Genomic DNA, 15,130 nt, shown 5'->3' on the forward strand with positions numbered 1-15,130 from the left:
TTGCCCAATAAATGATACCACAGATATATAAACAATGACATGGTGAAGGGGAAAACAGTAGAAAAGAATTTATGAAAGCTTATCTGAAACAACATACTAGCAATGAAAGCAGTTGAACAACTAACACCAAAATTCACAGAAAGACAGGATAACTAATTTATTTACCTTCAACTGAAGTTCTCTGTATCTTTTAGACATTCTAATGAGCAATTTGTCATCGTTTATCATTGCAGGTTTTTCTTTGTAGTACTGCACCATAGCCTGAGCTGCCTCAGTGTAGGCCATTTCTAGAAAAGCCTGTTTTAATACAGAAACTGTATTAGTAAAAAAAGAAAAACATGACAAAAACTGCATCTTCATAGTACATTAAAGTGAAGATCATTAGAATAAATAGCAAGATTATCTTAATATATTGTGCTATTTATGTGTTGATAAGGAGACACACTTATTTCTCTACTAATCAAGACATACATACACACACACACACACACTGGCATAATTTTAGTTACACAGAAAGACAGGACACAAGTATCTTCCACTGATATGTGAAAGAAAGTAGCCTGGTAGATGCATCTTGTAATCAGGGATGTTGAAAGGACAGTCTGCTAAGATTTCCATCTTGTACTAACGGTACAAGAGCCTTGCCCTCCTTTACATCTAGCCACACAAGGAAAAATATATCCCGTGCCCTGTGAAAGATTTCAAGTAATTTTCATGGGACAAAAAAATTAGTAGAACGGAAACTCATAAATGTGGGTTTTTAAAAAATGGTAATTGATTACTACAGTTTAACTATAAACTATATGCAGAAGGAAAGGAACATTGGCCTCATTTACACATCATGGTAATCCAAAAAGTGGTTTACTGAAGCTGTGCAAACTGATGCATTCTGGAGAGCAGCCTGTACCCACTTCGCTCTGCCTTGGTCCTTTGAGCACAGTGCAGTAGCTAAATCAAGGTGTGGCTTAGCATGTCAGCTGAACTGGGGATTGGGTTTAAAGTTTCTCTTCCTTAACCATGATAGGGGTTGGGAGAGAAATTTGGTTCACTTTGCATTTCAATATGAACCTACCTAAATCACATTCCTTAAAACAACATGCACACTGAAACAGCCTTCCTTCAAATTTCACACTTCTGGATTTTACAATGCATTTTTCCAACCAAATAATGTGTACAAAAATGTTTATATTAGGAGAAAGCATGCCTAGTGAAAACAGCATACAAAAATGAGTTATATAAGGAAAAACCGCTTCCAAAAATGTATGTATATCTAGATAAAAGCCAAAATTGCATCCAAAATGTGTATTATCAGGAGAAATGTGCATTACAGTTCTGATGAAAGTTACTGAATAAATTTGCAAACTAGTGTGAAAATTTGCAAACTAGTGTGGAGATGCAAACTTTAGGTAGGAAAAATGAGAAATTGAGAGACACAAAATCAACAGATTTATTCATCCTTAAGACTGGCTCTTGAGAGTGGACAGGAAAACCTAACCTATACAAGCATGTTCTCCTCCACTGAGAAAAGGTCACTAAAGCTACTACTCTCCTACAATGCAGTCCTGTGTTTGCTTGACAAAGTTCCTGTAAAAGATGCAGGCATCTGAAAATACAATCATCTAAACTGGGCATCTGAACTAGAGTATACACAATTCTCCTTATAAATAAAACAAGCAATTATTCTGGAAAAACTAAAGAGCTAACTACACACAGTCACTTTTGAAATACCGGTAACTACTGCACTTTAAGAAAATGCAATTTATGTTGAAAACTCAAACAATACATTTACGGTACATATTTATGCTTTTATTATAGCAAACAATAAAAAGAAGGACATACTTGATTGGTGGATTTCATAAGGATATAATTAGTGACTTTTCCAAAGGGAAGTCCAAGATTAATAACATCATTCTCTGTACAGCTTCCTTCAGGAAGATTACAGATGTGTACTACTCGACCTGGTGTACTTTTCCTTTGTGGCAGCTGAAATTATTAAAAATAAATGTATATACAGATATCTAAAACAGCATCCAACTAGATGCATACTTAAAAAACCCTGTTTCTTAACTTGCACTGTATAGGAATACAAGCCTTAAAGGGAAATCTATGTGTTGTCTTTCTCCTGTAATCCAATGCATTCATTTCATATCTCAGACATACCAGTTTTCCATACACCGCTCAAAATACATTAAGATCAGATCTAGTAACAATAAACACCTTGATCAACAGTTAGGAAAGAATGGGATTTCAGTCTATCCTAGCCATAATTATACTACTGTAAAAAGCTAATATGAAATACACTGACTTTCCTGTTTCAGGGTGGCTAATAATAAAAAATGCAACCTTAAAATGAAGTTGAAACCATAAAACAATGGAGCCCCCACCCTGCCTCTGGCTTACATGAGTGACAAGGTGGGGGCTCCCTTACACAGAGGGGTGGGCAGCTGTGTGCACTTCAGTGGAGAAGTTTAAAGGAGCCCCCACCTAGCCTCTGGCTTGCACAAGCTGGAGGTGGGGGAGGCTCCATTATACTTCTACATCAAGGCGCACACAGCTGCCTTCCTCTCAGTGGATAAGTGGCAGGTAGTAGGAGCAAACTGCCTCATCCCTGGGCCTGCAAAGCACTGGGGTGAAACTACCTTTGCTCCAAGCTGAGGTGGTTTCACCCCTGTGCTTTGCAGGGCTGGGGTTGAAGCAGCTCGCCCCTCCCTTCTGACATCACAATGTAGCACCAGATCACGATCTTTGGCTGGTGATACATTGCAATGCTGAAAACCTAACACTGCACAGCTCTACAGGGTGCTTTTAAAGCCTTTTAATTTTATTTTCTACATACCACTTAATAGGGACGCGGGTGGCGCTGTGGGTAAAACCTCAGTGCCTAGGACTTGCCAATCGTATGGTCAGCAGTTCGAATCCCCGCGGCGGGTTGAGCTCCCGCCTTTCGGTCCCAGCTCCTGTCCACCTAGCAGTTCGAAAGCACCCTTAAGTGCAAGTAGATAAATAGGTACCGCTTTATCGCGGGAAGGTAAACGGCGTTTCTGTGTGCTGTGCTGGTGCTGGCTCGCCACAGCAGCTTCGTCACGCTGGCCACGTGACCCGGAAGTGTCTCCGGACAGCGCTGGCCCCCGGCCTCTTAAGTGAGATGGGCGCACAACCCTAGAGTCAGACACGACTGGCCCGTACGGGCAGGGGTACTTTTACCTTTACCTTTACATACCACTTAACCGGAGAGGAAGCATATACATGAATGTGTAAGGCTACATACAGGCCAGCAATTAATTCAAAATTAATTAGAAATACTGTTAGATCATTCAAGTATATTCAATTATATTGTTTTAATGCTGTTAAAGAAAACCTTGATGTTCACTAAGAGCTGAATGCTGAACTATACTTAGTATATTGTGTGAGATACTCACATTTACTCCGGATGGTACAGAAGAAAATGTAGAACCTGGCTGGCCAAATGAAGGTGTAGAGTTGTATGATGTCCCCACGTTTAAAGAGTAATCTAAACAAATAGAACATAATCAGTGACAACCCAGAAATGTGTATGATGTACAAAAAACAAAGGAGTGATACTTTCTTAAATAACTAGTATCTTTCTAACATTGGCAAAACAAATCCTATCTGTCACAGCCTTTCAGGTTCATGGAGGTATAAGACCATCCTACAAAGCAGTCTTTCTCTAATGATAGGCTACCACTGTCCATGATTCTCTGGAGAAATTCTACAAATAGAGGGTGGGCTGGGGTGATTTCCTGAGCCCAGGGAGGCATCAAGTCAAAATGAAATATCCATCATGGTCCTGTTTCTGCTGGGCAAGATGAACATAAGGAGAACCCTGCTGGACCTGACCAAGCAACTATCTAGTCAAGAATTCTGTTCTCACAATGGACAAAATGCCTATGGGAAGCCCACAAATATGAAATGAGCGCAGCATTCTCTTGTTATTCAGAACTGGTATTCAGAAGGCATAGTACTTCTAATCCAAGATATACTATGTAGCCATTATGACTAATGGCCCCTGATAGCCCCATCCTCTGTGGTGAATTTTGTTTAAGCCTCTTTTAAAACCATCTAGCTTGGTTGCCATCACCAGAACATTTAGTATCAAATTCCATTGGCTAAGAATGTGTTTAGTGTGCTCCATAGTTTAACTATGCATTGTGTGAATGAAGATGTACTTCCTTTGGTCTGTCCTGAATCTCCCACCATTCTTATTTATTCACTGTAGCACCATTGTCTGACCTTGAGATGTGCTATTTGTTGTTTTTAGGATCTTTGTTGGAAAAGGCAAACAGCCAAGAGGGCATAGCGGTCTGATTCAGACTTTCCCCATGCCTGTCTTCAGATTTTAATTTATTTTTTAAACAATTTTTCAACTAAAATTTTTTAGAGTGATGAACAAGTATTAAAAATAAATCTACATGTAAGAAATCTCAATAAATTTAAATATATAAAAACTGAAGTAATATAAAATGGCAATAAAAAGCAGATAAACCAACAAATCCAATTGAAGTAAAGCAGTAAAGTATACAAAAATAAACACATTGTCAGCCAGCAGTCAGAGGAATAAAACCAGACTTACTATTCATTATAAAGGCTTATATTCATTTAAAAGATTTATTAGAGTATGGCAACAGTGACAGAGCTATGGGGCGTTCTCCTTTGGCATGATTTGGGTGATAGGTGGCCTCCTGGACAGATGATCTAGTTCATTTGCTATCAAAAATGTCTGGATGGGCTCAGTCAGAACAGCTATAAATATATCCAAATATACAGTATATTTGTTCTTTATTTATATATTATTGCATAATGCTACATTATTGCATAAAGCTCTTTTTTGTTTAATCTTTGAACACAAATACATTAATGTATAGCTAATATTATGTCATGTGCGAATAAACATACAATTAAACGTAACCCTGCTTGCTGCAACAGTATGCCAACTAAAAAAAGGTTAAGGATGCAATCCTATGCTCACTTACCAGGAGTAAGTCTTGTTCAACTCAAAAGGTCTTACTTCTGAGTAGACATATATATGAGTGCACTGTTAATTATATATTTTTGATATTGTAATTTACCTTCGGAACCAGAAAGATTAAATGCAGATGTGTTATTTGGAGAAGAGTGCAGCATTCCTTCTGCTGAACTTAGCACACACCGTATGTTGGAACTAAGAAGAAAACAAGGTTGACATTCAGCAACACGGTAGGAAAACTGGAAAAGATCTTGGCCTAAATACTCAAAGTTATCACAGAAACTCCCCTGCTCACTACCAGAAATTATTCTGTTATTCCAGGGACATTACATCACTGACGTATTAGGACTGCTTTGTAGGGCATTTGCACTATTGGTTTTGCTGCAGCCTCTTCAAGAATGTCAACCCATAAGCATGCAAATGAAGTGGCAAAATAATGGTTAGGATTGTCAAAAATAGCATAAGCCAGTGTGAAGCTATGGGTTTCAGATGGAAATTGTATCTGGAGATAGCATGCATTCCTTTTGCTTCCAGTAAGAACAGCAGTGTGTGTGCAAATACATCTGTCTTGCAATACAGTTGTTTTGCAAGACAAATAATTGGACCTCGGTGCTCTAGTCTACATCTTGATGTCGTTTGTCATGCATGCATTGTCTGTAGAAGATTTAAAACACATGCATTCATTTGCAAAAGGTTCCTGTGTTCATTACTAGAATTTACATCCACACAGTATTTATGGTTAACGTGTTTTATGATTAGATCACAACTTTAATTCAAGAGGTATGTACAAAAAACTAAATAAAACAGTAATATAAGTCACAAAGCAGGCACAAATTGTTTCTTTACTTAACACTCACTTCTCTGAGAAAGCAATGCATTTTTGAATGTGTAGATTTCCTTTAATATGCTGATCCCAGTCCTACGTAAAAATAGTGAGAAAATATAATAAAATTGTGGAAAAATAGAAGAAAACACGTACAGCAGCATTTGTTATAATAGGTCACATGAATGGCTGTATTAGAAGTTTCCGGGGATTTTTGTTTTTGTAGAAAAATCCATACTATTCCAAAATTTGACATGAAATTACTCCAGATGAAACAAATCTGACCCACTTAAACTCTGCAAACATGCACTATGCAAGTATCCAGGCCCATAAATTCCTAGCCATAGCTGGAGTCCACAAACTGCCAAGCCCTACTGCTGTGCTCCTTCCAGTGACTCTACTGTGGCTGAATTAAGCTGTTCCAACAGCTGCTGGAATTGCTCATCCCATTCACAGCAGTATCACTGGAGGAACACTGAAACAGGACAGGACGTTTTCTGAACCCCTACTGTAGATGGGGGTTTTGTATGTGAAGGAGCCATATCTGCACAAAGGGACTGACTGATCCACCCAAATCCATCCCACTTCAGTCTTGCTGGTGCTCAGTTGTAGGTTCATTCTGTCCCATTTTCTTATTTATTTATTTCATTTGAAATCACAAGGTGGTGTACAATAAAGAATACATTAAAATTACAGTATGAATTAAAGCAGCAGTCAATACCTCAGGGTAGACATACAATTAACAAATACAGCAACTAATGGACAGCAAGGTGCAAACATCATTCACTCATTAATTCGTTTTATGCTTATTTTTTGAAAGAATACACAAGAAGTCTACATTTAAATGGTGTGTATTTTGTACACACTTTTAACATAAACTGCACAATTTTCAATGTATTCATTTGTAAAATAAACATTTTGTGTCACATAATATATTGCTTTCATGCATATTTCTGTGCAGTGAAACTGCATCTCAACTGCATCTGAAGAAGTGTATAGTCAGACTGGGAGTTACATTCTTATCCACAAGCAAATTAGGAGACTAGATCAGGTTGAGCAACTGTAAAAGAGCAAACCAGACAAATTCCTCCTCCATGCCTATCTGCACAGTGCCCTACAGTGCAGCAGAACTGGTACTCAGGCTTCTTGTTTTTAATTGCAAAATACAAGAACCAAAAAAGCCGGGTGACAAGAAATCTCCTGACTGCAATATTTCTGTTTTTTAAAAGGACATATATAAGGGAGGTTGAGTAAAAGTAATGTAGCGAAAATTTCTGAAGTGCTGAATATACTTTGAGTGCCCACAAATGTTTTAAAAATATATTTATTTCAATGTATGTGACATTTAAAAACAAAGCAAAAAAATCTTTGATCATTTACCAAAATTTTCAATAAGGAGTTATTGACAACAAAGATGAAAAATATATCAACCCTGAGATATGATTCTTTTCTTAACATGTCAAATTATGTATTTATTGATGATAATAATATTAATTTCTTACTTATCCACCACCTTAAGGTATCACGGAAGGTTACAACATTAAAAACAGTTTATTTCTCACCATCCTGGGGAACAATCTGATATAAATCACTTACAAATATGAATGAGGCTCCAAATACATATCGCCTGAGGATAAGGAACTGGTACCAGAAGCTGGTAGATTACTACAGTACCATGGCAAGATAAGAAGCTAAGTTAGGACAGACATTTCTCTTACCAAGTTTTGTTCTAAAGGATACACTTTTCCCAGAACCAGAAATGTAACTCCATTAGTATTAATATTTTCTTATGGAGGATGTTCATCATTTCACAAAAACAGCCATCTTGTAAAATAAAATAACATGGCCTTCCTTGTGACAACTGGGTGAGAGCAGAACCTAGCTATTGCAGAATCGTGATTAATTTATCTACTATTTTAATACCTGCTCTTCGTGAAGCAGTCTGACAAATCATTGAAATACTAGAGCTCTTCTCCCCAAAGTGCTTCAGATATAAGGAAAGTTCTACATGTATAATCCATCTGTGTGTATAATAAATTTCCTCAGTGTTCAACTAACACAATGTTTTAAAGCATATTTAGCTTGAAGCAAGCCCGCTAATTTTAATGGCTAAATCTTCTTAGGACTGTAGCCTTTGGGTGATATTAAACAAAGTTTTACTCAGAGAAACCTACTGAAATGAATGGACACAACATAGTAGTGGTCATTCATTTCAGTGGGTCTGCTCTTGAGTAAACTTGTAAGACCCATGTAACAACCCACAAATACACAGACTAAAAAAACTAATAAACTCAACAGTTACACAACTTATATCAGGAATGCCTTGGAGTTAATTTAATGAAACACACTTTCAAGTACTAGAAAGATGTCCAGTTCTCCCCAAGACGTACCTTTAGATCAAAGACCTTCTTATCGCATAAGGTGCAGATGTGAGGGAAGCAAACAGGTGCTATACTATGAAAGTCATTTAGCTCATGAGACTGAAGAGGTCTCACTGACAAATCTGCTTCCTGCTTCTGTCTCATTCGTGAGTTGCTGAAATTCTGCTTACTGCTTTTGGTTCTGCTGAAAGGAAGTGGAGCGCCAGCACTGAACTTTGTGTCAGGCGTTGGTTCTTCAGGGTTGTAGAGATCGTTTCTTATTTCATATGGGGCACTTGTTGATGGCCACATGCTGGCATTGGGCATGGTGTCAGGCTTATTTTGGCTAGGAAAAGTAGAAGGATTTTCCCACTGCTTTGTTTCTGTTTCATGTATTACAGAAGCCGCCTCGCCTTTTTGATTTATAATCTGATGAGCATTATGCGGATCACCAGCAAAAGGCAAAGTCTGTACACCAGCTGTATGCTGGCCTTTAGAACTCACTCCATAAAAGTCTTTCTGAAATCCTGGATGGTTGTCATGCTTACCAAAATGACCATCATAGGTTCCAACTCCAGAAGAAGTTGGGACTGAATGAGACGCAGTGGTCACAAAGCCATGCTGGCTGCACTGTTCCGCATCAGAGGGAAATACTTGTTTACCATAGTCATAAAATCCACCTGTAGCAGAGGAGATGCCAGACTTATTTAGTCCCATAACTACAGCCTGTTGTCCAGCTGTCTGAGATATTACACCTCCAAAAGGATTTATGACAACAGCATTTGGGTTTTGATTTTGAAGGTTATTTACAGGCCCCAGAGTTCCACTCGGTACTGCCAAAGCGGGGTTTTGTGCTGGAAAATGTATTCCACCAGGTGGGAATCTAGAGTTGGTAACTCCAGGCCCTCCAACATGTCCCTGAGGAGCGTTAAACATGGATGGATGTCTTAATTGGTTGAACAGAGGCTGAGACATGGCCACTTTGGAGAGAACTTGATTCAGGACAGTTGCAGCTGCTGTGTTGTTGGTGACTGCTGTCTGAGCCAATTTTAGCCTGTGCAGGGTAAGCTGGGCTTGCAGCTGAGCAAGCTGAAGACCTGCAGGAGAAGGAAGCAGAGGATTCGGGGTGCTGACAGAGAACAGATTCTTGTCCAGAAGCTTGGCAGCACTGCAAAACAACAGGCAATAGTTTTAGTTTAAATTAGTAATTTAACAGTAGACCCTTGTCACCATGACTAAGTGGTAAGATGCTACCCATGATATCTATCCTTGCTAAACCCCTGGAAGGAAGGAAAGTGATTTATGACATACTATTAACCCAGCCCGTCCCCTAATGTGTCTGGAACTATATTCATTTCAGTTATGATGCTAAAGGCAGATCAGTGTTTCAAAGATTTAAAAAGAGGCTTATGTTCATTTGGGACCCAAGCCAAAAAACTATGTGAAGGTCAATGGAAGGACTTCATTGAATCCAGTGGGTTTTCTTATAAGCCCATTACTGAGCAGTTAATAGAAGGGTGCTTTCCTTGTAACAAATAAGCCAGTGAAAATTAAATTTGCCCAGAATAAGAAGCCAGTCAGTGCAGGTCAGCTTTCACCAACCTGGTGTCCTCCAGATGTTGTTGGACTACAAGCATAGCTGTCAACTTTTCCCTTTTTTAAAGGGAAATTCCCTTATTCCGAATAGGATTCCTCGCAAGAAAAGGGAAAAGCTGACAGCTATGACTACAAGTCCCATCAGTCCCAGCAATATTAAGCTAAATGGGTCAATGCTATGACTCAGAAGAAGGCAGCTTCCTAGTTTCTTAAGGTACCAGATATTCATTGCTACTGCACAAGCAGAATTGTCACTGTTTCCAATGTATGCTCAGGCAGGAAGGGGAAATACACATGACAAAAATTACAAAAACGCTGTTAAAACGACAGACAGCAAATATAGAGCTTTAGTTTTAGCACTGCTGTTGGACTAGATGATGTTCGGGGTTCCTCCCAACTCTACAATTCTATTACTGTATTCTATAATCCAGGGCTAGTGTAAAGTGCCATTGATTAAGGCATGGCTGTGGATTGAAGGGGCAAGCGTCCTTCCCTGTGCCAACCATGTGCAACTCACATGACTGTTTCCCTGTTTCAGGCAACCTGCACAACAGCATGTTCCAGTGGTGTATCTTAGATGTTCTGTCAGTATTATCTGCAACGGCAGTGATGTATCAGGTGTTCTGCCAGTCCAGTGAGGCTTCTGCCAAGTCCTTTAGCCCTTCAACTATAGGCAATCGTGTTTAGGATTATGCCTTAAGGCTTTGAAGGATCAGCATTTGCTTATTAGACTAATTCACACACCGCTCTTACTTTTAAAAATCCCAGAGCAGTTTGCAAATCACACCCAAATCACAATAGAGTAAATTAAAACCATAAAATCATATTCATCCTTAAAACAGCTAGTAAACACGTCCATTGACTACTAGATTAGAAACATGATAATGTTTTTTTCCCAAGAATGTAACTACTGACCACTCTTCACTAACCCTCCCCACCCAAGGGCATTTTGGAGATGGGCTTCTGGTTTAGGATTATTGGTCAACTGGGGTTCAAGAGACTGAGAATGCGTCCCTTGAAAATATAGGCACGGCAAATTGTTTCATTGTTTGCTATTACTGTAATTACTATAAGCATATAGAATAGGAATGGCTTTCTGGCAAAAGTTATTTGCAAACAGATGTTTATTTTAACCAACTTTATTAGTTTAATTATTGTTCTCATGAAATGCATATTTGTAGGGAAAATTTACTCAAAGTATACAAAGAATTCATAATATAACATTTATGTGTGTGTTTCGTTTAAAATAGGAAGCTGATCTGACATATTTTGGAGGGGAAATTGATAGCAGTTGAGTGCCAAGTGAGGAACTGATGGAACACAAATGACTATCCTTTGTCATTCCAACCAAGTTACATATCTCCAAATTCAAGATATCTAGCTTATACTATTATTGTAAGTTACACTCTGTGAGCAATACATTCTATTGTTCAAACGACGGCAGTTAGATGCAGAGGAATGAGTACAGCTGCTTTTCATATCTGCAACATTGTTTGTTGGATTTTACACTGTTAACTGCCTCATTGACTTGTGCCATAAATAATCAGCATGCTTCAAATGGTTGTTCTCCGTTTCCACAATTAGTTATACTACTTATAATGCTGAAATGAACAAGAATGATGAGCCAAACAACCAAACGTGGATTTCAAAAGCAAATTTGATTGTAACTTTCCTGTCTTTCTTCATCTGCACTTCTGCTATCATTAATACTGGCAGATGAAAATTGAAACCATTTACTAAACAGGATTGCCAGATCTTCACTCAGATATGGCACTTATCTCTTTCAGAATTCTATAGTGAAGAGAGGACGTATCCATTGGGCCTTCATCCTTGCTATCCCACTGTCCTCTTTACCCCTTCACAGATGATGAAAAATTAGAAATCTGTTTCTAGGGAAATAATTAAAAGGTCAACTTCAGGCATGGTAAGGAACCAGTTAAGAAATCAGCTAATTGAAACAACAAATTTCAATAATGGCAGTGCCTGGAAAAAGAAAGCAGCTGCTTAAAAAAGTATTGAACTATTGATGATTGAAAGTTGAACTCCTAAACACAATTTGTACTGAATGGAACTTACTTCTGAGAAAATATGAGCTGTCCTATGGGTAATACAGTGCAATGTCTCATATGGAACTGCAATTTCAATTCTGCTTTCAACTGATTGAAGAATACCAACTGGAAGAATAATGGCTTAACAGTGATAAAGGGAGCTGGTGTAGTAAGGAGCTTCACTGATGAGCAATGAACCAATTAAATAACACCACACTGGAAAAGGACGTGATTATGAGGAAAGGAATATTTCACACCCAACATACAAAATCTGGACTAGAAAGAGGCCATATTTATTGCCAGAAAAATAAAAAAATAAAAACTCAAGTTGGTACAAATGATTTGTAATGCAGTTATGCAACTTTGTATCAGTTGAACATGCTCTAAATAACTGGCTTCACTTTATTTATTTATTTATTTATTTATTTATTTATTTATTTAAAAAATAATATTTTCCTTTCACAGACACCCCACCGCTTAGCATTTCAACTGGTTTCATGAGAGTTTAACCTTAAGACTTGCTTACGAATGGTAGATACAAATAAGATACTTCACATTCATACACACCAACTTGTTTCTGCTTGGGCCAAGGCTTTCTCCCATCAACCCACCCAACCTATAAAAACTAATGTCAAGATTTGAGACTGCTCAGCTTTACAAGATTCAAGCCATTATGTACCAAACCTTAGCGTCCCAACATATGTGATATGATCAGAAACTCCCATGCATGTCATTACTCCTACTAGAGAATTAGGCACACTCATGCCGAATTATATGCTATGAAAGATAGATTGTGTAGCTGGCATCTGGAATGCTACATTTTATACTTTGCTATGTGGGTATCACAACAATTACAACTATTGTTTTATTTATTCCTTATCCATATTCTGCTAATCATACCAAATTTTTTTTAGGCAACTTGACTCAAATGTGTGTTAATGAACATGAAATAGTAATTTCAATTTTAAAAGTGAGTTTGAATTACCTTTTAATTCTTTACTATTTTAGAAGAGCAAATGATGTTTCTTTAATTTGACCAAACGAAAGTGCATGCATTAGCAGGCACAACTCAGACTAGTTCAACAGCTGCAGTGGCAGTCTAAAACTTTCTACTATCTGTGAGATTCATGGAATGGGCACCTGAGAGATACAGTAAAATCATTCATCTCTTTTGCATGCTGTCATAGTAAGTCTTGAATGCACCAGGGGCTTTCCACACCATAAATAAATAAACCAGTTAATCTGAGAGGGCTGATCCATCCCTAAGGACATTGTTTTAGAATACCAAAATTTCATTACAGGAGCAAAATGAACAACTCAGCGGGTAAGGATAGTGTGAAGATCAGCTTCAGTTGCTAAAGCAAATACGAGTCTGCTTAGTAGCAGAACAGAAGGTAAGGTTGTGTCCCTGTGGCAAAATGTTTGGGTTGTTTTGTGCAGCTGTTTTAGAGTACAAGTGACCTTTGCAGCACCCAGACTATGGAATTCCCTAACTAGGAAGGGTTTGTTTTTGCTTGTTTCCTATGTAATGGCCTTGTGCCACAGCCTTGAGAGGCTGGTTTTTTATTTTTTGCTTTTTTGCTGTCCCTCCAAGTGTGGAAGCTATTTTATGGGACTAGTCTTTGTTCGATATATAAAAGAAGTCCCCAGCACAGACAACACAGATTCTTTTTTTAAAAAATGCATGAGGTGGGGAAATACATTTTAGTCTGTAACAGGTACGAAGTTTAAGGTTAGACTTAGACTACATAGCAAAAGCCCTAGATCAGACTATCGAGAGATGGGTAGCAGCAGGACAGGAAGGGGATTTCCTTGGGGTGTTTGTTTCATCTCCTTGTAGCTCACATTAGTTGTGGAAAAATTGAACAATATGTCATACAGAAAACTGCAAGAGGGAAGTGGATAGGAATCTGGAGAGATGAGAAAGGCTGGATTTAAAGTAAGCCTGCTGAAATGAACATTTCGTGATTAGTATTATTTCAGGCTTATATTTGTCTATTGCCATTTTCATTCTGTCATCATCATGATTAATATTGACGCAACCATTTTTCAAAATACTAAAAATATGAAAAATCAATATGGCTTGAGCCCAAACTACCTGAAAGATTGTATTTCCCTATACAAACCTGCTGAGATCCTTGGGTGAACAACTTATCTTGGATGCATCAATCATAGAAGCACAAGAGACAGCCTTTTCTGTGGCTGCTCCCATATTGTGGCATTTCCTCCCGGGAGGTTAGACTAGCTGCCTCTTTCCACTGCAGACGTCTGATCTCCCTGGAGACCAAGAGATGTGACGACAGACTGCTCTGCCTCCTTTCTTTTAGCAAATGTTTTATGCCACTGGAGAAGTGGTAATTCTGTATTGATTTGTTTTGTTTTGGATGTTGTATGTAATGCCAATAAAAGGTTTTACGAATATGGAATAAGAATATGGAGCTCCCTCTTTGTTATCCATCTGCTGGCAGCTTAAGACCTTTTAATTCAGACAAACCTTTGAAAATTAAGGTGCAGATGATGCTGATCACTAGGCTGGTGTTAGGGGAAACTGTTTTTAATTGCTCATTCTAAATGTGTTTGGATATATTTTAATTATTGCTTTTAGCTAGTTTTTATTATTTTGTATTTTATAATGTTGTTTTATTATTTTATATTTTAAGATGTTGTAAGCCACTTTGAATCCCAATTTAAGAGAAAGGTGGGATATAAATTTATTAAATGAACAACTAATTGCATTTTGGAAAATTGTGGATGTATTTCTTTTGATACATAACACACAACCAGTGCAGCTGAGTCACTCCACCACTTCTGTCGCCATTAACATTCAAGAACCTATAGTTGTTTATGGTAAGTTATCTAGATCTCTGGATTAGTAAAGTAATCCCTTCTGTGAAAGTGATGAAAAGCTAAGCAGAAAATATGCCCCTTCAAATATTCAAATAATCCGATGATTGCTTATTCAAAGCCAAAATAAATAGCAAATTAAAGCATGTGCTTAAAAAAACTATATTTCTATTTTTAGAAACAAAACATCTTTGAATAACATTTGTAGAATGATTGACTTCAACTGGTGGGCTGACCATTAGGTAACAGAATATTAAATTAGTCTGCAACCTAGTTGTCTTGCAAACCACACTGTAACTAAGATAGTAGACATTGCATTTAATTATTTATCCCTTTAAACCAGAGCTTTCCAAACTGTGTGTCACAACACGCTAGTGTGTTGGCTGCAGTGTGTAGGTATGTTGCGTGTCCTCGGACTGGAAAGGGGTTAGTTTAACCTCCAGTTTGCTAGTAAAACTGAATTACTGTGTTGAGA

At 37.9% G+C, this 15,130-nt stretch overlaps 1 protein-coding gene across 12 annotated transcripts in view; it reads right to left on the reverse strand.

Annotated features, from left to right (window-relative positions):
- RBM20 (RNA binding motif protein 20) overlaps window positions 1-15,130 on the reverse strand; it is a 113,287-nt gene that overhangs the window by 18,377 nt on the left and 79,780 nt on the right. For 10 of the 12 annotated variants that reach the window (XM_083741203.1, XM_083741201.1, XM_083741192.1 and 7 more), the window contains exons 2-7: window positions 8,198-9,335; window positions 5,842-5,903; window positions 5,088-5,179; window positions 3,420-3,511; window positions 1,840-1,983; window positions 166-297 (exon numbers count right to left, since the gene is read on the reverse strand). In XM_083741203.1, the coding sequence (XP_083597329.1) occupies window positions 166-297; window positions 1,840-1,983; window positions 3,420-3,511; window positions 5,088-5,179; window positions 5,842-5,903; window positions 8,198-9,335 (1,660 nt within the window). Of the gene's footprint in view, window positions 1-165; window positions 298-1,839; window positions 1,984-3,419; window positions 3,512-5,087; window positions 5,180-5,841; window positions 5,904-8,197; window positions 9,336-11,839; window positions 12,226-12,382; window positions 12,428-15,130 lie in introns of those variants that run through there. The other 2 variants (XM_083741200.1, XM_083741199.1) reach the window with 2 other exon arrangements.

The sequence above is a fragment of the Podarcis gaigeae genome (assembly GCF_964106915.1).
Source record: "Podarcis gaigeae genome assembly, chromosome: 5".
Lineage (NCBI taxonomy): Eukaryota > Metazoa > Chordata > Lepidosauria > Squamata > Lacertidae > Podarcis > Podarcis gaigeae.